Source organism: Schistocerca nitens, chromosome 4 (genome assembly GCF_023898315.1).
Source record: "Schistocerca nitens isolate TAMUIC-IGC-003100 chromosome 4, iqSchNite1.1, whole genome shotgun sequence".
NCBI lineage: Eukaryota > Metazoa > Arthropoda > Insecta > Orthoptera > Acrididae > Schistocerca > Schistocerca nitens.
In genome coordinates, this window is record NC_064617.1 from 990,982,442 (window position 1) to 991,007,147 (window position 24,706).

The following is a 24,706-nucleotide window of genomic DNA, read 5'->3' on the forward strand; positions in this document are numbered from 1 at the left end:
TGTTTCAACAGTGAGATACTTTTCAGACACACGATTTCTTGTAGTTATTTATATTTCATATCTTTGTCTCGGTCACATTGCTTGTATTACTGCTAACAGGACAATTCTCTTAAATTTAACACAACAGACTGCACTCTCGCCACGAGCGTTGCAGTACACAGTTTAATGTTGCATTTTGTATTAATGACTGCTTTTCACGAATTACGAGGTTACGTATGTTCAACCTCACATTGCCGCATAGACAAAATACCAGTAAATATAGCTATACAATACCATAGAACAAAAAAAAAACTAGCCACTTTCACTGTGCTACACTGTCATTGCAGCACCACGCCATAAATGACCAGAGGCGTGGAAAATTAACCAGAGGCACTGGTCTTCTGCACCAGGCGCACTACTAAGGCTTTTCTTCAACGATCAGATTTTCGATTAGAGATTTGGAAGCACCCACCATGCGGTCCGGATCTGGAACCACACGATTTTCATCTTTCCGGCAAGCTGAAAGTACATCTGGAGAAAAGATTTTCAAAGGATAAAGAAGTTAACGCGGTGGTTCTCTAACGGCTTCGAAACCAAGGAGAGGATTTCTATCATCGAGGAACGGAAAATTACTGGCACGATCCGACCGTTATTTACCCAAACTTGGAGACTATACTGAAATGTAGCGTTACTTTAAAGTTTAATGCGCACTACAATAAAAGTTACTTGGCCTGCCTTAATAATGTATGAGTTACTTTTTGAAGTCCGATAGTACAAGACGTTGATAAAGATCATGTCCAACATCACAGTATATGATGTGACTTTATTGCTGACACCAAACTGGTGAAAGAATTTTGGTCTCTAATACGATGACACAGGATCAAATTGGGCATCTGGTACGTCAGCCATTATCTGTCACTGACGAACGATACAGAAAGCTAAGCAGCCATATAAATCCCCTGGTTCGTCAGCAGCTCCAACCCAAAACTGCCACTGAGAGCCAGAGCGATGTTAGAATCACTTGCGGGCATGAGATTGTATGTGTGTGGGCTCCCAACTCACCAGACCTCAGTCCATTGTTCGCATCTGCATCTACATCTACATCCATACTCCGCAAGCCAGCTGACGGTGTGTGGCGGAGGGTACTTTGAGTACCTATATAGGTTCTCCCTTCTATTCCGGTCTCGTATTGTTCGTGGAAAGAAAGATTGTCGGTATGCCTCTGTGTGGGCTCTAATCTCTCTGATTTTATCCTCATGGTCTCTTCGCGAGAGATACGTAGGAGGGAGCAATATACTGCTTGACTCCTCGGTGAAAGTATGTTCTCGAAACTTCGACAAAAGGCCGTACCGAGCTACTGAGCGTCTCTCCTGCAGATTCTTCCACTGGAGTTTATCTATCATCTTCGTAACGCTTTCGCGATTTTCTAAATGATCCTGTAACGAAGCGCGCTACTCTCCGTTGGATCTTCACTTTCTGTCAACCCCATCTGGTACGGATCCCACACCGGTGAGCAGTGTTCAAGCAGTGGGCGAACAAGCGTACTGTAAACTACTTCCTTTGTTTTCGGATTGCATTTCCTTAGGATTCTTCCAATGAATCTCAGTCAGGCATCTGCTTTACCGACGATTAATTTTATATGGACATTCCATTTGAAATCACTCCTAATGCCTACTCCTAGATAATTTATGGAATTAACTGCTTCCAGTTCCTGACCTGCTATATTGTAGCTAATCTTTCTTTCTTTGTATTCGCAGCGCATTGCACTTGTCTACATTGAAATTCAATTGCCATTCCCTGCACCATGCGTCAATTCGTTGCAGATCCTCGTCCTCTTCAGTACAATTTTCCATTGTTACAACCTCTCGGTATTCTGCAGCATCATCCGCAAAAAGCCTCAGTGAACTTCCGATGTTATCCACTAGGTCATTTATGTATATTATGAATAGCAACGGTCCTACGACACTCCCCTGCGGCACACCTGAAATCACCCTTACTTCGGAAGACTTCTCTCCATTGAGAATGACATGCTGCGCTCTGTTATCTAGGAACTCTTCAATTGAATCACACAATTGGTCTGATAGTCCATATGCAGTGACGCATTCGAGCTAGATACGTGTGCCTTTGACACATCTTCGATCAGTCTCCACTCGTTTTAGACAGCACTTGTTGTGCTATCGTGTATTAAGATGGTTACCCAACGATTTCTTCGTCTCGAGGAGTTTGTAGCGTGCACCGTCGCCACTGTCACCAGGATGAAAGTGATACGTACTGATAAGCACGTGCCCTTAATTCAGATGCTCGTGAATACATATACGCAAATTTAAGGAAGTATATTTGTTGTTTTTCGCCATCTGTCACTGTGTTATGCATTAGAGTTTCAGGTGACCCCTCAGAAGGAAGTGAGTACCACAGTCCCAGTATTCTTTAGTGAGGTACACAGACAGCTGTTGTCATTTGTGGTTATAGTATTCAGCCTGTTACAGGCGATACGATATCTTAATTCACTGCAAGTTGCAAGGTCAGTCTCTATCATCCAAAAAGGATAGGCTTCTGTTCTCATTGCTGCAGATGCCATTGTCCCTCCGAGTCGACAGGTCAGTACACAAGGCGCATTGAACAATGTCGCCGACGCTTTCCAACCCCACGTGGTGACCGACATCCGACCATCTCTGCGTTGCGGTGGCTGACAGAGACCGCCAGAGCACTGCAATATGATCTCAGAAGTGACGCAGGAGCCGCTGCACTCGACCTGACCGTAAGGTCCAGGCTACGAGAAAGGGCCACACGCCGCAGACGTCGTGTTACAGTACCTCTCTTCACATGGCACCTCGCAGCTCGTCTTCAGTTCCGGCGTTCTCATGTCAACTGGCATCTTCGTCACTGGTGAAACGTATTATTCACAGACAGATCCAGATATTCACTGACGCACTGTGAAGACCGTTTACTTGTGTGGAAACACTGCACTGAGTGGCAGCTACCAAATATTGCCCGGGAAGTCGACTGTTTCGGCCAAGGTTCCGTGATCCTGTGCGGAGGCATCCGTGCTCACAGCCGTACGGATCTGGCCGTTGTCGATGGTCGCCTTACCACCTGGGACAATTCCTATTGGACCGTGTGGTGGCTACTGCACACGGTGGTGGCTCCTAATTCCTTCTCAAGCCAGAGTCAATGCGGCTGACGTCACGAGGGACGTCTTGGGAAGCATGGACACTGAAGTAATGGAATGGTCAGCGGTGAGTCCCGACGTAAACCCCATCAAGCATGTGTGGGATGTGCTTGGCGTATGTGTTGGTGGTCTTCTCGTTCCACTACACGCTCTCCAAAAACTATCGAGAGTAGTCACTGAAGAATAGGAGTGGGTACCACAGGGTGACCTCCGTAGACTTATATGGAGCATGCCATGAAGGTGTCAGGTGGTGATAAACTCACACCAAGGGCATACTGGTTATTTAAGCACCCGCGATTAGGGGATGAATAATTGTTCCCATCTTGTTTTCAACATCTGTACAACTTTTCAATTCTTGGTATTTAAATGAGCGAAGATGTAATAAAGTTTTGTTGCGTGCTTAATTTGTGAGGGATAAGATAGATAAATATATAATTGGTAACAAAACCAGGCCACAATTATTGGTCAATGGAGTACGGCAGATGCCCAAAATCGTCCTCCCCTAATTCTTTTGAGCAATATCCATTCATATTCAGAAAGAAACGGAACACCTTGACCGACTAGAGATAGGACGTTCATATTCACAGGACATGTACATTAGTATGTTCTGCACATACAATTAGCATTTCAGTTATCTCGATTCAGCGTGTGTCCTGTTGCCTAGTAGGCATAGGATCCGACATGGGCCCTAATAACTTGTTTCATGCTTGATGGCATCGATGCATATAAGGAGCGAATGGCGTCCTGTGTTATAGCGATCGATGCAGCATTGATATGGTCCCAAAGTTCGTCTATGGTGGTAGGCAATGGGCCACAGCGCTACAGCCATCATTTCACCATGTCACACACATTTTCGATTGGCGACAAGGCTGGTGATGTGGGAGGCCAGGGCAAAAGGCTGGCATCCTGTGACACCAAGAAGGCACGTGTTCGTGCACTAACGTCTTGTCGCGCATTGTCTTACTGAAAAATGGCGTTTGGGGTGTTGTGCACAAAGGATATGGCTACGGGTGGCAGGACGTCATTCAAGTCATCACAGTGGTTACAGTGCCGTGGACACGCTCCAGCTGTTATTTGTGGTTGTACCCAATGGCATCCCAGACCATAAGGCCTTGAGTTGGCGCTGTGTGTCCTGTGCGAATGCAATCATTGTGATGCCGTCCCATTGTCTGCGGCGAACGAGAATGCAGTCATCACTTTCAAACAAACAGGACCTGGATCCTCCCGAAAACAATATCTGATGCCATTGCTATCGCCAATGACGTCTTCCCATACACCATTACCGTCTAGGATGTTTCTGTACATTCGTGAAACGTAGTCGGAGAAGTAAACAACGCACACGTAACCCATGCCGTAATAACCGGAGACGGACTGTCACCCCTGATAGTGCAGATGTGTTACACCTTTCGACGATTGCAGCAGAATCGAGGAGGACGCAGATGTGTCCTGCAATGCCATTCGGATGAAGTGTCGATCTTCTCTGGAGGTGGTTTGGGTGGTGCGACCTGACCCTTCTTGTTGTGGCCTATGGCCTTCTGTGAACCATTCTGCTCACACCCGTTGTACTGCCGAAACACGAGCAGAAATTCCCCGGATGTATGTCTCATGCCAATAATGCGCCCTCTTTCAAACTGACTGATATGACGGTACGGTTCGCACACACGTCTACAAGGATTCTTCGACATCTGTTCAAATCACGCTGATCAGTTACCTTCGGTTCATAGCGACAACGAGAGCCGCAGGCACTTTTTACCGGTAGGTGGGTGTTTCGCTCCGATATCGATGTTGACTTTGAACCAGCGAACCAACAGAATTCAAATGTAATCATATCTGCAGAACATACTACTTTACATGTCCTCTAGTCGTCCAAGGTATTCAGTTTATTCTGGACATGAGTGTAATGAGTTTTATCAAAATGCACTACGCAATTCATGCTTTAGAAGTTACACGTTGAGGTACTGAACAAGTCAACTATTTTAGTCGTTTAGGGTAATTTTAACTACAAGGCAGCAAAAAGAATTTCAAGTTACAAGATCTCGAAAACCTGCTACAACAAAGACTGTAACTCTTTATACAATACTTACAGGAAATGCAGTACACTGTACTTAAATATGCTGCTTCTCCAAACACGACAGAGGAAATTAAATTGCAGTTGTTTCAAATAAAATGCCTTTTTTGCATGCTGCACATCGAAATTTATATTTTTATTTATGCACCCATACGCGTTTCGCCTTTTTTACAAGGCATCTTTAGTGGGTGTCCTGAAATATTACATGATTTGTCCATTTTTACACATAGGTTATCGTTTTCCATCTAGGTTATAGGTTTAAAAACAGTTCCTTAACGTTCTTTTTTTACGAAATGGAAAGGTACTTACAGATAACTTCTAATTCATTGCATCTAAGCAAACTGCTTTTTCCCATCTGGCAACCAGGTGGACATCTTACAGTTCACCGTAGACTGTAACGTAATAGGAAGAGTTCACTTAATTTCAATAACCTAATTTATACAGCTGAATTAAACTTTCACTCTGCGGTAAAGGTGTAATGTGCTGAAATTCGTGGCAGATAAGACTATCTGACTTAGCACGATTCTGAACCTTCCCTTTCGCGAGCAATGCTCTTAATGAATGATATATCCATGAGAATTCACATCCTGTTCTCACAAATTCATCCAGTATCCATCCCTTGCTTACAAATCTTCTCATAGCACGCCTTACTAGACTATCGTTTCTGGAAGAAATAATATCGTGGAGAAACGGATTAGCCACAGACTGGCGCTTCTATCTAGATGTAGAGGAGTGTTAGTCCAGCAAATTATGCAAAGCAGCTTCTGCGAATTTGATAAATACGAGATAAGTTGAAACTTCCTGGCAGATTAAAACTGTGTGCCCGACCGAGACTCGAACTCGGGACCTTTGCCTTTCGCGGGCAAGTGCTCTACCACCTGAGCTACCGAAGCACGAATCACGCCCGGTACTCACAGCTTTACTTCTGCCAGTACCTCGTCTCCTACCTTCCAAACTTTACAGAAGCTCTCCTGGTAGAGCACTTGCCCGCGAAAGGCAAAGGTCCCGAGTTCGAGTCTCGGTCGGGCACACAGTTTTAATCTGCCAGGAAGTTTCATAACAGCGCACACTCCGCTGCAGAGTGAAAATCTCATTATGAGATAAGTTGTAAATATACAGCTCTAAGGGCCTACATAATATGTGTTTATTTAGTTTTATTCATTACGTACGTTTCAGTTCATTCAGCTTTTACGTGAACATGAACTTTTCAATGTATCTGTATGCATACAAGTATATACCATAAAAGTGTTTGTTTTCGATTATCGAAAATGAACAATTGATTGGTAGGGAGGTGACGAGAAGGAACACTGACTGTTGACGTGGCGGAGTGGCTGGTGTGCTGGTTTAGGTGCGTAAAGAAACGGATGAAACACTGAAATCAATATTTGTACCGTGTCGATGTGAAGTGCAGACCCGCCAGGTTAGCCGAGAGCGGTGATGCGCTGTTTCTTGGCCTCGGGTAGGCGCTCCGGCTCCGGAACGAATGCGCCCGGCGGATTACCGACGAAGGCTGTTGGACCAGCCAGCCTGGATGTGGTTTTTAGGCGGTTTTCCACATCACACAAGGTGAATACAGGGCTGGTCCCCACGTCCCGCCTCAGTTAAACGACTCTCCGACATTTGAACACGTTCGCAGTCTTCCGTGGGTTACACTAGACCAGGGGCGGGCAAACGTTGCACGCGGCTCATGAGCGCACAGCGCTGCACGTGTGCTGCTCGCGTGCAGGCGTCGACCGGGGCTGTGGCGACAGCCGGCAGGTTGCGGCAGTGTAGTGCCGGGCTAAGCTGCGGACGTTGATGCGAAGCGAGCACTATGTAGTGAACGTTGTATTTCAAGAAACGGACAAGTGGAGATTTGCTATCTTTTAAAAAGTAATGGGAGAATCATTTTTTCTTTGTGCAAAAACGTGAAAATTCCAAATGTTTAATATGTGGCAGTATTCTCGCTGGTCAACTGAAGTTTAGTATTGAAGGCCATTATAATAAATTTCACAAGGACGAGTACAATTTATTGTCGGATTCTGAGCGCATGGGGAATTGACTGAGCTTAAGAAGAGCGATCTGACGATACCAGATGAATCTGTCGTAGTTGGCCGGCCTGAGTGGCCGAGCGGTTCTAGGCACTACAGTCTGGAACCGCGCGACCGCTACGGTCGCAGGTTCGAATCCTGCCTCGGGCATGGATGTGTGTGATGTCCTTAGGTTAGTTAGGTTTACGTAGTTCTAAGTTCTAGGGGACTGATGACCACAGCCGTTAAGTCCCACAGTGCTCAGAGCCATTTGAATTTGTCGTAGTTGCTGTTGTCACGAGAGATCTGCGACTTTCTCTCGTCATGTCTCTCGTCTAACTGATTTAACATTTTATGGAGCACTGTTTTCAGGTTTTCAGGACGACAACAATAATAGCCCAGCGGTATGTGCAAGTTATAAGACTGCGCTTAATATAGCGAGTGCTGGAAAACCATTTGCTGAGTTAATAAGTCTCGGTTAAGAGCAAACATCAGTGATGAAAATTTACGTAACTGTTTGTGTTTGTCTGTATGTAGAAATTTTGTTCCAGACATTAAACGTATTGTAAACTCCACCTGAGATAATTAAATAAAACGTATCGTAGGTAATAGGTACTCTTTCAAACCATGATTCCTTTCAAGCACTCCTACTAACCTTATTCATTCACTCAATAAAGCAAGCTAGGAAACAAAACGCATTACAGAGGAAGGAGCGGACAGAAGGTATGGTGGGGATGGGAGATAAGCGGGTGGCCAGCTTGCCCCTGTGTGCACGCAGAACACCTGTTAACTGCACGCGTGCAAGTGCACCGCACATGTGCAGGATTCCTGCCCACCCCTGCACTAGACGCAGACAGCTGGCCAGCTGGGGTACGCTGTTTCCGTCCCAGGGGATACGGGGTGGCGGCAGGAAGGTCATCCGGCCACCCCTTAACCTTAACCTTCACCTTCCCAAATACGACCCTAACCATGCCGACCCTGCGAAACCGCGAGATAAAGGCACAGGCAAAGGAAGGAGAAGGTGTATGTGAACTGCAGGAAGACAGTGGTTAGTACTGGGTGAACTGGGAAATGTGTGCTTCACTTGTATCCGCAGAGAAACTAAGACACTTTACTCGAGTGCAATGGAAGCGAATAGTGGATCACTGACGAAACAAAGCGAAAGCACAGTTTATGTTTGAACATTTCGAGGACTGTGTTCTGATGTGAATGGGGTTTGAACTATGTCGTATCAATCTCTGAAATGAAACTGTTTAATGGGTACCATGGAAAATACTCGTCAAATACACCGGTACCGCGTATTTCGGATTGTTAACACTCAGAAACTTCAGTTTCACAACATCAGCCACACATCGACAGCTATGGCAGTACGGAAGTCTTATTTTCTGCACAAGATACACCACTAACCTGGAGGCAACGCAGGATTATCAAACACCTGCATCGTGAGTCATAGTAGCCAAACTATCTCGGAATCGCGCAACGAGATGAGGTACAGCCAAATAGAAAATGTTGAAAAACACTGCTACATAGAATCAGATTCTCGTTTGTTAAAGTAATGTATTGCCTCTGTTCTTTTTTAAATAAAATTTTATTTCTCTCGTGATATTATAATTTGTCGACCAACGACAACGTTGTCGCTGCAACAGTACCAACATATGAATGTGGTGTTTACTTCCACGTCTCTCCCTAAAAGTTTGCTCATTGTTTGTACAGCAGTGCCCACACACTCTCCTATTGTTTCAGATTCTGATCTCTCACGTAGTAAGTAAATATTTTTGTTGAGTGAACAGATTTGGAAAACCTTAACTGTAATTATGGCGTGTGCGTCAACGCATCATGGATGCGTTTTGTTCTGACTGGCCAAGAACCGCAGCCCAGGCGCTATTAGGAATGGACAGCTGGTGTACACGTGTTAGGGGCTGGTTTGTTATGCGAGATGTGTATCTTGGACTCGTAAGTATATTTTGATCAACTGATGCGTGCGTGGGTAGATACACATTTATCGTTGAATAACATTAATATTATATGCTTGTGGGAATAGTACTTAATGTCACAAAATTTTCTTGCTTTTGATTTTCGCATGTTTGAGTGAAGGTGTGGGGATATTCTACGCACACACCTTAACCGTTTTCAAGCTGCAGAATATATTTAATTTCATTATTTTGTCTCAGACTCTTACACATGGAATTAAACACTGTTAACTATCACCTTAAGTTCACTCGGTGTAACATGACGATATTAGGTCACCAATTGATACACGGTCTTTTACATCATTAAATTCAGCATGTTATAAAGCATTAGCAGAAATAAATCTATGAGGACTGGTCGTCAGTCGTTACTGGATAGCTTCATTCAAAATAATATTCTCAAAATAGTAAGAAGTAACAGTATGCCTAACTGAATTCGGACGAAGATCTATCGTACCGACCATGAGCAATGAGAACTGTAGGTAGACATTACAGGTAAACCTAAAAATAGTGTCAGAAATTGTGAAATTAAAATAAAACCTTGTTTTTGTAGAACATGTGTTCCATGGAAAACTGAGTAATCTTAAAATAAATAGTTTTGAACAACGGTCTGTACGACGTTCATTGACCCGGGCCTTTGAATTGCTTTCTGTACTACCTATAAATTTGAAAAGAGTGGGAAACTTATTTGCTCCTAACTTACCTACACGACTTCAAGTAGAACGTTCATTTGACATTTTCAACAAATGCCTTTCAAAACTAAAATCGGAGAACATGATGGTGGTAAGAGAAAATTTATAGTCTAGTACAGAAATTTACCTGACCTGTCAAACCTGACAGCGCGGGAAAACGTTGTGGCGTAATATATCGGCGAACGAATTCATCATGTACTCATACATGCTAGCAAGATAGTCAATGAAGGCAATTGTAGACCTGTTCGAGATACCACTTCTGACTCTCGTACGATTACACTGATTCATTCCCTCGCATCATGTTGTTACGAGACGGTAGCCACAGCGCGAGGCTGTGTAGAGCACGTGGCGCAAACAAGTACACACCTGGATACCGTGTAACGTCGCCAGCATTGGAGTTTGCTCCGGTGTTGCCACGGCTACTGCTTCACCTGGCGGAGCGACACTTGCCTACGGAGCGCCGGCTGGTACTGTGCTGTACTGAAGTGTAGTGTAGTGTAGTGTAGTGTAGTGTACTCACCTTTCCGAAGCTGGTGAGCCCTCCGCGGCTGGAGCGGTCTGCGGGCACGGACTCGCTCGGTTCGTCAACCAGTGACGAGTCTGCCCTGGCAACAGAAGAACGGCCGCCCTCCGTCAGTGAACATGTCACAGCGTGCACATCACAACGTCGTGTAAGTGCCCTGTCTGTTGCTAAAATTCTGACAACATGAAAGAATGTCTACACACAATTTTAAGGCTACTTGTCTTTGTTTTGACAGACGGTTAACACAGACATCACTTACTTCGTGCAACGGTTAATTTTATGGGCTTAAATGAATATTTAAATATACTTTAATGATCAATTTTTCTATAAACAAATCCATCGATCCTCAGACATTTTTAGCTGCCGCGAAGATGTCGATGCAACTTACCTTTAGAAACATGAGAGACTTACACAAAGATGCTAGTAATCATATTGTTGAAGAATAAATGAGTGGCAGCTGTGCAAACCATTCTGTTCAAATAAGTACGTTTGCTGAAGGCAAATGATCACGGTAGAACCTATATTACAGTTAAATCTGTAACGTCTCCGAGCATATGGGACGTTAAGCAGAATCATGAAGTCTCAGCTATCGGTTTAACAGTGGCAACGTACGTAAATATACTTTAGAGAGATCGTTCTGAAACTACTGAGTATCTCAACTCAAAACGCAGGTCATGTCACGTGTAATAACACGGTTACTGATGCTTTAACCACATGGCATTCTGTACCACTGCATAACAAACAATGTATCCACAAAGTATTCAAGGATAGTTAAATGAACAGGTAGAAATTTATGCAGCTCATCTACTGTTCTGCTATGATGTGTAGAGATACCGAATTGTAGACAATCTGAATCGATAATGGACACCACATACCACAAAAAGAACATCTTAAATCCTACCTCATTACCTCAAAACTCGTAGCTCAAAACGAAGACTGCAGGAAGCAGATCTCATTGCTAGTTGGTACGTACAAACACAAGCAGGAACCACTAGCCTACCTCTTCTTGTATATACACCCGGCTAGGTCTGACCAAGACCTTTTCTCCCATTCGAAAGTCAACCGCGCTGGACTTGTCCAGGTGGGGCTGATCTCTCATCCTCCGAGACACCGCTAGGCAAAGTACACTACTGGCCATTAAAATTGCTTCACCAAGAAGAAATGCAGATGATAAACGGGTAATCATTGGACAAACATATTATACTAGAACTAACATGTGATTACATTTTCACGCAATTTGGATGCATAGATCCTGAGAAAACAGTACCCAGATCAACCACCTCTGGCCGTAATAACGGCCTTGATACGACTGGGCATTGAGTCAAACAGAGCTTGGATGGTGTGTACAGGTACAGCTGCCGATGCAGCTTCAACACGGTACCACAGTTCATCAAGAGTAGTGACTGGCGTATTGTGACGAGCCAGTTGCTGGGCCACCATTGACCAGACGTTTTCAATTGGTGAGAGATCTGGAGAATGTGCTGGCCAGGGCAGCAGTCGAACATTTTCTGTATCCAGAAAGACCCGTACTGGACCTGCAACATGCGGTCGTGCATTATCCTGCTCAAGCGTAGGGTTTCGCAGGAATCGAATGAAGGGTAGAGCCACGGGTCGTAACACATCTGAAATGTAACTAACACTGTTCAAAGTGCCGTCAATGCGAAGAAGAGGTGATCGAGACGTGTAACCAATGGCACTCCATACCATCACGCCGGGTGATTGCAATGCGCGTTCATCACGACGTCGCCAAACACGGATGCGACCATCATGATGCTGTAAACAGAACCTGGATTCATCCGAAAAAATGACGTTTTGCCATTCGTGCACCCAGGTTCATCGTTGAGTACACCATCGCAGGCGCTCCTGTCTGTGATGCAGCGTCAAGGGTAACTGCAGCCATGGTCTCCGAGCTGATAGTCCATGCTGCTGCAAATGTCGTCGAACTGTTCGTGCAAATGGTTTTTGTCTTGCAAACGTCCCCATCTGTTGACTCAGGGATCGAGACGTGGCCGCACGATCCGTTACAGCCATGCGGATAAGATGCCTGTCATCTCGACTGCTAGTGATACGAGGCCGTTGGGAAGCAGCACGGCGTCCGTATTACCCTCCTGAACCCACCGATTCCATATTCTGCTAACAGTCATTGGATCTCGAGCAACGTGAGCAGCAATGTCGCGATACGATAAACCCCAATCGCGATAGGCTGCTATCTGATTTTTATCAAAGTCGGAAACGTGATGGTACGCATTTCTCCTCCTTACACGCGGCATCACAACAACTTTTCACTTTGCAACGCCGGTCACCTGCTGTTTATGTATGAGAAATCGGTTGGAAACTTTCCTCATATCAGCACGTTGTAGGTGTCGCCACCGGCGCCAACCTTGTGTGAATGCTCTGAAAAGCTAATCATTTGCATATCACAACAACCTCCTCCTGTCGGTTAAATTTCGCGTCTGTAGCACGTAATCTTCGTGGTGTAGCATTTTTAATGGCCAGTAGTGTATGTCGCTCGAACTATCCATATCGACTGAGATACAGGCACTGGCCAGGGATTAGTGAGCAAACATGAGAACACGGAAAAAGCTAAAAGTTAACATATGCGACACGCTACTTTCAACACGTCAGTAGCAAACCCGCCGTCTCCAATAACAAATCGGTCACTGGACGGAGGATGCTTCCTAGATGGTCCATTTTTGCAGGAGTGAAACTACTACTGTACATAAGACTACTCGAACGAGGGCTCGTGATATTACTCCCCCACCATCTTACGTCCTAGGTTTTCGAACATGTTCAAAAATATTGTTGATAAGTAGATACATAATTTCAAAACCATTACATAAAAATTCAGTCCGACTTTCCGAATACAAAGCAATTATACAAGCCAGAAATGACTTACTTGATCAATACCGCTCCAGGCATTTCTTGAGGGTTCAGAAACGCTTCTATAGTATGAACGACTCTCGACTGCTCTGTAAACCAAAACGATTAGCGACCATGGAAAATGCTTTGCAGTAGATCAAATCATACCTCTCAAGCAGAAAACAAGGAGTTGTTGGAGGTTGAAATATTGTCTCCAGACACTTCCTCGCTGATCATCTAGGCTCTTTTCGATGTAGCATGTAGAGCAGTGACTGAGGAGTTCCATCAGAACAGTAGAAGCTATTATACGAGTACGTAAAGTCATAAGTCCTGAGCGTGAATAACCTGCATCATAGTGCAAGAGAGAAAAGTGTTTTATTCAGTGACAAAGAACGTAAATTGGATACTTATCACGGTCAGCGCTGCGTGGTATTCACTGATGAACCAAAACGTTCTGTCCACCAACTTAACACCGCGTTTATCAACCTTTAGACGCAGTACAAAAGTGTTTCTGCATTGCAGGTATTCAAAATAGCCCTGGTACATTTCCTGGAAGAATGTGGCACCAGATGTCTGCTAACACGTCACGCATTTCCCGTAAATCATAGGTCGGTAGTTCGTGGTCGGGGGGACGACGTCCGATAGTGTCACGTATGTTCTCCATCAGGTGAATGTGGTGACCCAGACATCAACGTGAGTCCACTACCACTCTGCTCAAGCCACATTAGCACGACTCCGCCCTTTTGATGAGTTATCTTGGTGGAAGATGCTGTCACCGTTAGGAAGATATCAAGCAAGGCGGTCCTCAATAATGTTCACAGATTCGAAATCTGTCATCTTGTCTTCGACCACTACCCCAAGTCCCAGGTGGTTGTCCCCATACCACACGTAACACCGCTGCGACCAGCCTGGGCTGTGTTATGGCTGACTTTTTAACATGAGGTACAAAGTTTTGGTTCACGTATGACATGGTGCATAAACATAAGTATTATTCGACTCTTCGAGTAGACTCTCGTCCGATCCTAATCGTAAGATTTCTCGTCACAGATATTCGTTTTAGCAGTATACGGACCATTTTGCGAGCAGCAATCTTTACTTTATTGTCTAGACACCATTTCTATAACATTTCCATTGCAGTCTATGCCCCGCCTTCTGTCTGTGCTTTAGATCGTCCAGTCTCAATTAGAAGCATATTGTCTGCAGAAACTATGCAACCATTTACATTTGGTACCGCTGTAATCCTTTTTAGCAGGGACTCTGTGCCTAGATGCCAAAAAAATTTACCCTAAAATAGAGACCTGTGGACAGAGACATCTAACACAAAAATTACCAGGGCGCAAAGTCTTGTAAACATGAAATATTGTAATTATCATTCTTCTCATTGCACCACTTCTGCATCCGACATTATAGGTCAATCTTGATGCGAATTGTCGTATCCAAAGTAGTTTCCTTTTCGAATGTACCATCGTCGTCCTTTCCTTACAGAAACGTTAGAGTGTATATTTAATAGCACAACCTGCAACGTGTTTTCTATTCATTATTTGCTAACCACATCGCATGTTCACCAAATATCAAAATTTGAAGTGAGATCGCTGTTCTCGTTTCCTTTGAGCACTTATTGTTTGGCGATAACAGATGCTAGCCGAGTTTAAGCCCCATATACAGCAAACGGCCTGTCTTTTGCAACTAAAACTGTATCATTGTCTTCAATGAAAAATGTTTCATCTGTTCCCATTTGGCATATCTATAATGTATAAAAATGTAGAAAAAGTTTTTTGTGTAAGTATGCGTTACTGCTATGAGATATGTAGTGCTCCCTAGCGGGATATTTAAGTTATCTTATCACTATAAATATTAAAATAACCTAAGTGTGCTGCCAGGAAACGCTAGTATATCTGTTTAAACAATTATGTCTCTTATTTTTTAAGAACATTGATGATACGTAATACGAGTAGGCGAAACGAGTTTCGTTGATGAAAATAGCAACCACGCAGTTGTAAAAGACGAATGGTGTGTATTCTTATACACATGGGAAACACGAAACTGAAATCTGTGCACATGTTACAACTGAACAGAATTTCATAATTAATAAAGTACACAGCCAGTCGGTTGCCAATTTTTATTTATTTTTAAGTTTTGACAGTGTTAAGAGTATCTTCCTCAGAAGAACATGGAGTTGCTTGAAATACATTACATGTTACATCCATTGGCGGCCTGAGGTGCTCGACTCACGTACAGGCGCAAAGTTAAAATCCATTAAAGTTGTAAGATTAAAAACAGGTATGGCTATGGAACAGAATAGCCATACGTGTTTTTAATCTTACAACTTATATGGATTTTAATTATATTGTCTGTATGGTAATTGAGCGCCTCAGATCGTGATGCACATAACATAGTTTACGTTAAGTAATTCAAGTATCTCCTTGTTCTTCTCAAGAAGACACCCCTAGTGGTATCGAAACCTGGATCAAGTCTAAATAAAAATCGCAACCAATTGACCGTGTATTTTGTTAATTCAAGACATACGGTTACTGCTAAGAGCCATATTCAAGATTCTAAAATTTCATAATATAATAATTATCATTTATTTAAAACAACGATCTAAATAACGTGCACAATATGTAAAACAATTACTTTTCAGTTTTAACAAGAAAAGGCAGAAAAAGAGTTTAACATTGTCTTCTCTATTAATGGGTTGGGACGTCGTTCAATAATTCATCACACTTAGTTACATCCCTGAGTTTAGAATTTGACGCCATAAATGCTCTATGAATTCTGGAGCTTTCCTTGAAGTCATGAGCACGATGTCTGCAAAGAACGGCAGCGTTTGCGTTGCACGTGCGTTTCGAGGAAGCCGTGTTTATGGTTACGTGTAAGAAATAAAAGTAGGTCAAGTTGTAAAGAAAGTGGTCGCGGTTGTTTCCAGCAGAGGGCGCGTTGTGTTGGCCGCCGGGAACAGCCGACGCGGCAACATCCGGCGGTCCGCACAGACGTGACGTAACGTAACGGAAAACACGCAGACAGCGCCGCCGTAATTTTTTCCTCCGCTTGATGGTAGGCGGAAGGTTTTTAAGTGCGGAGAGCTACCAGGCGGCGGGGGCTGGCGAGAGAAAATTAGCGCCCCGCGGAATGCGCCGGGGTGTTAACCTGGAACGGTTGCAAAAGGGCCGAAAAAGCCTCCCGCCCCGAGATTCTTGCCGCCGGAGCGGCAGTCCGAGCGAGGGAGCAGGGACAAAGACATACGGACAGCGCAGCGCGGCGGGGGGATGGAGCGGCGCAGTGGAGAGGGGGAGGACAGAGAGGAAAAGAGAAACAGCGGCAATAAAAGAATGAGAGGAGAGCACTTGTGGGCGCGCATTAATCTCGGCGGTCCTTCATTTGCGCCCGCCGGCTGCGGCGTCGGCGTCGGCGGCAAACGGCCGAGCGGCGCAAATCTGCAGAGGCCGCACTCCGCCGCTGCTGTGGGCACAAGCCGGGCAGTCCGCCACCTCCAGAACAGGTGCTGGAGCTGTGTGTACCACAGGTGCCAGGCGATGCGGCGCCGCCTCGCGCTCAATCTTTCTTTAACTTTCCAAGCGACTGCTTGCTCGTAAAAGCGCGGCTGCAACCTTAACCTTAAGGCGGGGCCAGGCACACGGCTATTTGCAACCGCTGCACCAATGCTCGCCGAATGCCGAGTAGTTGGGACTGGCTGCCAGTTTCTTCCCTAGCGCCGGTGTTCTACACTTTCCGCTTCCGACACCGCGTTCCTATTTCGTGTCACATTATAGTGATCGAATATACAGGGTGGTCGGAAATTCCCGTTACAGACTTCTAGGACTTGTAGAGGGGAGTGAGTACATCGTATTTTGAATAGGAAGCCATGTCCGGAAACGTAATGCAACGAGACTACAGAGCGTTAAAGTTATAGACGCGGGCATCTGTAAATGTACGAATACACGGGATGATTCCGTGAGGATGTTACAGACTTTCTAAGATGATGGAGAACGATAAATGTATTAAGTTGAAGTAAGGATCCCTGCACCGGAAACGAACGAGTCGAAAGTTATAAACGAAAACCGTTCTGATACCTCTGACAGTTGAATACATGTATCGGTTCTAGTTTTGCGAAGAGTGTAGGGCTGGTAACTTTCAGTGGTGGTAGTGTGGACAAAAACGAGAAAAATTGTCCAGTAAACGTGGGCTCTAAATTGCATACCTGAAGAACTATGACCATTCGTTAATCCTAGCTAATGTGAAACACATCTCCTGTACTGAGCAAGTGTTCGACTTGTTCGTTTCCGGTACAGGGATCCTTACGTCAAATTAATATATTTATCGTTCTCCACTATCCTACAAAGTCTGTAACATGTTCACGGAATCACCCAGTGTACACGTACATTTACAGACGCCCGCACCTATAACTCTGACGCTCTGTAGTCTCGTTGGATGACGTTTCCGGACATGGCTACCTGTTCTAAATACGATGTACTCACTCCCCTCCACAAGTCGTAGAAGTATGTAACGGGAACTTCCGACCACCCTGTATGTTCGTGTAGATGCGATCGTCAACAACGTCTCCACATCGGCTGTGCTAGCTTCTATGACCAGCGAAACTACAATCGTTCAGCCATCACTGTGGATTCTTTGAGTGCTCTGGGAAACGGCTCATACGAACAACAACATATAAATATTAGTACACTTTCTTACACGAATGAATAAAAAGATTTACTTAACTTCATACAATTGTTTGCCACATCAGTGGTTGATAATTTACAATTGTCACTGTCCATTAAAACATACGATCACAAACTCTTCTCTTGCAGTACAGCGTTTAACATTTACTGATGTAAACTTTTTTTCTTCTTTAGGACTACCACCACAACTTACACTCCTGGAAATTGAAATAAGAACACCGTGAATTCATTGTCCCAGGAAGGGGAAACTTTATTGACACATTCCTGGGGTCAGATACATCACATGATCACACTGACAGAACCACAGGCACATAGACACAGGCAACAGAGCATGCACAATGTCGGCACTAGTACAGTGTATATCCACCTTTCGCAGCAATGCAGGCTGCTATTCTCCCATGGAGACGATCGTAGAGATGCTGGATGTAGTCCTGTGGAACGGCTTGCCATGCCATTTCCACCTGGCGCCTCAGTTGGACCAGCGTTCGTGCTGGACGTGCAGACCGCGTGAGACGACGCTTCATCCAGTCCCAAACATGCTCAATGGGGGACAGATCCGGAGATCTTGCTGGCCAGGGTAGTTGACTTACACCTTCTAGAGCACGTTGGGTGGCACGGGATACATGCGGACGTGCACTGTCCTGTTGGAACAGCAAGTTCCCTTGCCGGTCTAGGAATGGTAGAACGATGGGTTCGATGACGGTTTGGATGTACCGTGCACTATTCAGTGTCCCCTCGACGATCACCAGTGGTGTACGGCCAGTGTAGGAGATCGCTCCCCACACCATGATGCCGGGTGTTGGCCCTGTGTGCCTCGGTCGTATGCAGTCCTGATTGTGGCGCTCACCTGCACGGCGCCAAACACGCATACGACCATCATTGGCACCAAGGCAGAAGCGACTCTCATCGCTGAAGACGACACGTCTCCATTCGTCCCTCCATTCACGCCTGTCGCGACACCACTGGAGGCGGGCTGCACGATGTTGGGGCGTGAGCGGAAGACGGCCTAACGGTGTGCGGGACCGTAGCCCAGCTTCATGGAGACGGTTGCGAATGGTCCTCGTCGATACCCCAGGAGCAACAGTGTCCCTAATTTGCTGGGAAGTGGCGGTGCGGTCCCCTACGGCACTGCGTAGGATCCTACGGTCTTGGCGTGCATCCGTGCGTCGCTGCGGTCCGGTCCCAGGTCGACGGGCACGCGCACCTTCCGCCGACCACTGGCGACAACATCGATGTACTGTGGAGACCTCACGCCTCACGTGTTGAGCAATTCGGCGGTACGTCCACCCGGCCTCCCGCATGCCCACTATACGCCCTCGCTCAAAGTCCGTCAACTGCACATACGGTTCACGTCCACGCTGTCGCGGCATGCTACCAGTGTTAAAGACTGCGATGGAGCTCCGTATGCCACGGCAAACTGGCTGACACTGACGGCGGCGGTGCACAAATGCTGCGCAGCTAGCGCCATTCGACGGCCAACACCGCGGTTCCTGGTGTGTCCGCTGTGCCGTGCGTGTGATCATTGCTTGTACAGCCCTCTCGCAGTGTCCGGAGCAAGTATGGTGGGTCTGACACACCGGTGTCAATGTGTTCTTTTTTCCATTTCCAGGAGTGTATGTCTGATAACGACATAATTATTAGAATAGTTGCACCGAAATTGCTGCTTAAGTAATCTTTATTCATGACAGACTGTTTCGGTCTTTATGGCCATTATCAAGTAACTGCGATTACAATTTTGTTGAAATCATGTATAAATGGGAATGTCATTTGTATTAAACTGGTTATATTGTACACACATCTAGAGTGATGCGATGTCGATATTATGTCGTTAGTGGACTGTCTTACAACTGTTATTGTCTTAATAAGATGGTAAATAATGTAAGTATGTGGAAAATAAAATGTTAATAACGGTGGTACACTAGTTTGACAGTTCCACTCTTACGACGCTATCTGTTTAAAAAGATTGTGCATATGAGCAGCGATATTATTTACCACCTACAATTTGTTACTATTATCTTTCCTTGTTACCTATATTACACTACTGGCCATTAAAATTGCCACACCACGAAGATGACGTGCTACAGACGTGAAATTTAACCGACAGGAAGAAGACGCTGTGATATGCAAATGATTAGCTTTTCAGAGCATTCACACAAGGTTGGTGCCGGTGACGACACCTACAACGTGCTGATATGAGGAAAGTTTGCAACCGATTTCTCACACACAAGCAGCAGTTCGACGACGTTTGCAGCAGCATGGACTATGAGCTCGGACACCGTGGCTGCGGTTACCCTTGACGCTGCATCACAGACAGGAGCACCTGCGATGGTTTACTCAACGACGAACGTGGGTCCAGAGATGGCAAAATGTAATTTTTTCGGGTGAATCCAGGTTGTGTGTACAGCATCATGATGGTCGCATCCGTGTTTGGCGACATCGCAGTTAACGCACATTGGCAGCGTGTATTCCTCATCGCCATACTGGCATATCACCCGGCGTGATGGTATAGGGTGCCATTGGTTACACGTCTCGGTCACTTCTTGTTCGCATTGACAGTACTTTGAACAGTGGACGTTACATTTCAGATGTGTTACGACCCGTGGCTCTACCCTTCATTCGATCCCTGTGAAACCCTACATTTCAGCAGGATAATGTACCAGCGCCTGTTGCAGGTCCTGTACGGGCCTTTCTGGATACAGAAAATGTTCGACTGCTGCCCTGGCCAGCACATTCTCCAGATCTCTCACCAATTGAAAACGTCTGGACAATGGTGGCCAAGCAACTGGCTCGTCACAATACGCCAGTAACTTCTCTTGATGTACTGTGGTATCTTGTTGAAGCTGCATGGGAAGCTGTACCTGTACACGCTACCCAAGTTCTGTTTGACCCAATGCCCAGGCGTATCAAGGCTGTTATTACAGCCAGAGGTGGTTGTTCTGGGTACTGTTTTTTCTCGGGACCTATGCACCCAAATTGCGTGAAAATGTAATCACATGTCAGTTCTAGAATAATACATTTGTTCAATTAATCCCCGTTGATCATCTGCATTTCTTCTTGGTGTAGCAATTTTAATGGCCAGTAGTGCACTTCCGATTTATCCATTTTCGTGTTCTAAAAGTTGAATGAAGTTTCTGAAGTAGTACTTGTGTAGTAGTACAGTTAAAATAGTTGAGGGGCAAGAGAGGGAAGCAGTGGTTGAGAAGGGACTGAGAGAGGAATGCGGGCTATCACCGATGTTGTTCAATGTGAATATTGAGCAAGCAGTAAAGGAAACAAAAGAAAAAAATTGTAGTAGGAGTAAAAATCCATGGAGAAAACTTTGAGGTTTGCCGACGACACTGTATTTCTGTCAGAGAAAGCAATGGACCTGGAAGAGCAATTGAACGGAATGGACAGTGTCTTGAAAAGAGGATATAACATGAACATCAACAAAAACAAAATGAGGATAATGGAATGTAGTCTAAGTAAATCAGGTGATACTAAGGGAATTAGATTAGGAAATGAGACACTTAAAGTAGTAGATGAGTTTTGCTATTTGTGCAGCAAAATAACTGATGATGGTCGAAGTAGATAGGATATAAAATGTAGACTAGCAACGGCAAGGAAAGCGTTTATGAAGAAGATAAAATTGTTAGTATCGAGTATAGACTCAACTGTCAGTAAGTCTTTTCTGAAAGTATTTGTATGGAGTGAAGCCATGTATGGAAGTGAAATATGGGTGATAAATAGTTTAGATAAGATGAGAATAGAAGTTTTCGAAATGGGGTGCTGTAGAAGAAAGCTGAAGATTAGGTGGGTAGATCACGTAACTAAAGACGAGGTACTGAACAGAACTGGGGAGAAGAGGAATTTGTGGGACAACCTGAATAGAAGAAGGGATCGGTTGGTAGGACACGTTCTGAGGCATCAAGGTATCATTAATTTAGTACTGAAAGGAAGCGTGGAGGGTAAAAATCGTGGAGGGAGATCAAGGCATGAATACACTAAACAGATTCAGAAGGATGTAGCTTGCAGTAGTTACTCGGAGATGAAGAAGCTTGCACAGGGTAGAGTAGCATGGTGATCTGCATCAAAACAGTCTCTGGGCTGAAGACCACATCAACAAAAACCACTTGTGTCTAAATTCTGTATACTCGTTTAATATTTCTTGTGGATTTTTTCTAGTGAATATTTAAATTTCTAATTCTTCAAGATTGTTAATTGCAAAACCTTTTGTTATTCTGCGCAGAATCTGGAGTGTATTTTCGATCGTATCAACAGTGTTATTTTGATTTTTCAAGTGTATAAAGAAACTCGTCACATTATTTTCGCTCTCTCTAATGTGTTCTTTATATCTCACGTTAAAATTGCTTCCTATTTGGCCAATGTAAAATCTATTACAGCTGGCACATGTGATTTACTATATGCCTGGGTTATCATATTTCGATGTGTAGTGGTAGCGGAACGTAATTTTGTTGAAAGGTTGTTAGTGGTTTGAAAGACTAGTTGAATACTTCTGGCTTTTTATAAAGTGCGTTAATTCTGTTCGAGATTCTACCAAAGCAGACTGCTGGCACGTGTCTTATTTTCTGCGTCGGTGATGCTTCTCGATTTAGTCATATCTTGCGATGTATTCGGCGCTGCTTTGGTGTTTTACATTTGTAGTATAATTTTATAATTATGTTTGGGTCAAAATCATGTGTTTAAGCTATATAAGGAAGTGGATTAAGCTATTTTTGAATTGCTAGTTTTTCTAGTGGTAAGTTATTTAATCTATTAATCACTGAATGGAAAAATGCTAGTTTATGAGGCATTGGATGTCAGAAATTGGCATTTGTAATGTCGTCATAAGTGGTATTCTTTCTATAGATATCAAATGTGTGGTGATTTCCATCTGCAACTTGAAGACCTTTTTAGTCATAGTCAGTGGTGTTCACTGCTTCAGTTGACGTCAGCACAACTGGAACACAGCAATTTAATGTTCGGCTCTGTATTGACCTATGTGCGAGAGCACTGCTGGAAGGAGAGGGCGTGTCTTCTTCAGCCCCTCCAATTCGATGTTGCGGATTACAGCGAAATATCAGTAATGTCTGTGGTATCGATGTGCATTGGTGACTTGATGTGGCGCAGCAATTTTTGGACGATACGACACTAGCAAGAGTACTTCGGTGAGCAATCAATTAACCACCTGAATATTAATTATTGTATTCACTCTCACGACGATGAAATAAATGTGAACTGCTATTAAGGAAAGTGAAGGAGTCAGTGAGAGTAGGGAAACGAAATGAAAACTTCATTGCAATAGAAAATAAGTGACGTTAATTCAGTGATTTCAAAATCGAGTCAAATTTACAGAGAACTTGGCAGCAGGAGCCTGCTTATTAGTATAACGCTGCACCCCCTCTGGTCTGGATGCATGCGCTGATTCGGTAGCAAGCGTGTCACAAAACCGTTGCGTCCTGTCCCGAGGCAGGCTAACCCACAAATGCTGTAAATGGTTTTTGATATCCAGCATAATGGCACTGGGATGGGGTAGTGTAGAAACGCAATTCATCGCTGAGCACAGTGCTCTGCAAATCGTCAGCAGTCCATGCTTCACAGTCACAGCACCGCCCCAAACGTCTGAGTTGACGTGATAAAGGCAGCCTAGACATTGGACAGCTTGTTCCCAATCTTCCTCAGTCCAATGCCCTGAGTGCAACAAGATATTAGCTTCTACTGTAACTCCATAGCTCTAATGCTGTACGGATTTATTTTGCCTTTTGTTTTGGTTTAATGTTATAACATTGGGGATCTGTAAATGTTGTTGCATTGAATCGATATCATGAGAGTGTTTATACTTTTCTGCGTAAAAACTTTGAAGTCATCGTTTGATTCTATGCAATGTAGTGTATCTATCATTTAAATTCTTTGTCTCATTTGGAGGGAGACAAAACTTACTGTATATTTTGTAATTTTGTTTAAATAATTTTTTATAGAAATGTCAATATGTGCAAAGGTTCTGTTTTATTTAAAATGTTTGGCTGTTGTTATGTAATTGCTGATCCTCACTTAGGGTTCTTAGTTATTTCATATGCAAAAGGTGTTGTGGTTCCCCTCGGGAACGGAACTGTGTAGCGCGCGCAAATTGTGATTGGCCTAGGTGGAAAAGGTGGAACTGAGAGTCAGTCGGGGACGAGCGACCAAACTGCGAACCGCCCATGTAAAAGTTGTATATTGTGCTGGTTCCGAGACAGGCTTTTCCTGGCGCTTTCCAATGCCTCGAATGGATGGGTGAACAGCTGGAAATATTCTGGAATTATCATCGCCACCAAGAAATGACAGAGGCCAGCAATTATACCTGCAAGTCCACCTACTAACATGCAATCGCCACCACGTTGCGCAGTCAATGTAACGGAACACTATAGTAATGTGCAGTGAAGGATCAGCTTATTGGATGAGTTAGTGTGCTCAAATATAAGGTAATTTATAACTGAATTTATGTACCTGCCTTGAATTTTTTTCCGTATCATAACACCTCTCAGGTTCCTCTCCGTATGAACTAAAGTGGTTACCGAGTGTCCTTACTGAAAGAACAAAATGGTTCAAATGGCTCTGAGCACTATGGGACTCAACTGCTGTGGTCATAAGTCCCCTAGAACTTAGAACTACTTAAACCTAACTAACCTAAGGACAGCACACAACACCCAGCCATCACGAGGCAGAAAAAATCCCTGACCCCGCCGGGAATCGAACTCGGGAACCCGGGCGTGGGAAGCGAGAACGCTACCGCACGACCACGAGAT

The 24,706-nt window shown here is 44.5% G+C and overlaps 1 protein-coding gene across 1 annotated transcript in view; it reads right to left on the reverse strand.

Moving 5' to 3' along the window:
- Positions 1-24,706, reverse strand: part of LOC126252741 (dipeptidase 1-like) — a 1,484,085-nt gene that overhangs the window by 252,179 nt on the left and 1,207,200 nt on the right. The window contains exon 9 of the mRNA XM_049953644.1: positions 10,405-10,489. Within this exon, the coding sequence (XP_049809601.1) occupies positions 10,405-10,489 (85 nt within the window). The remainder of the gene's footprint in view (positions 1-10,404; positions 10,490-24,706) is intronic.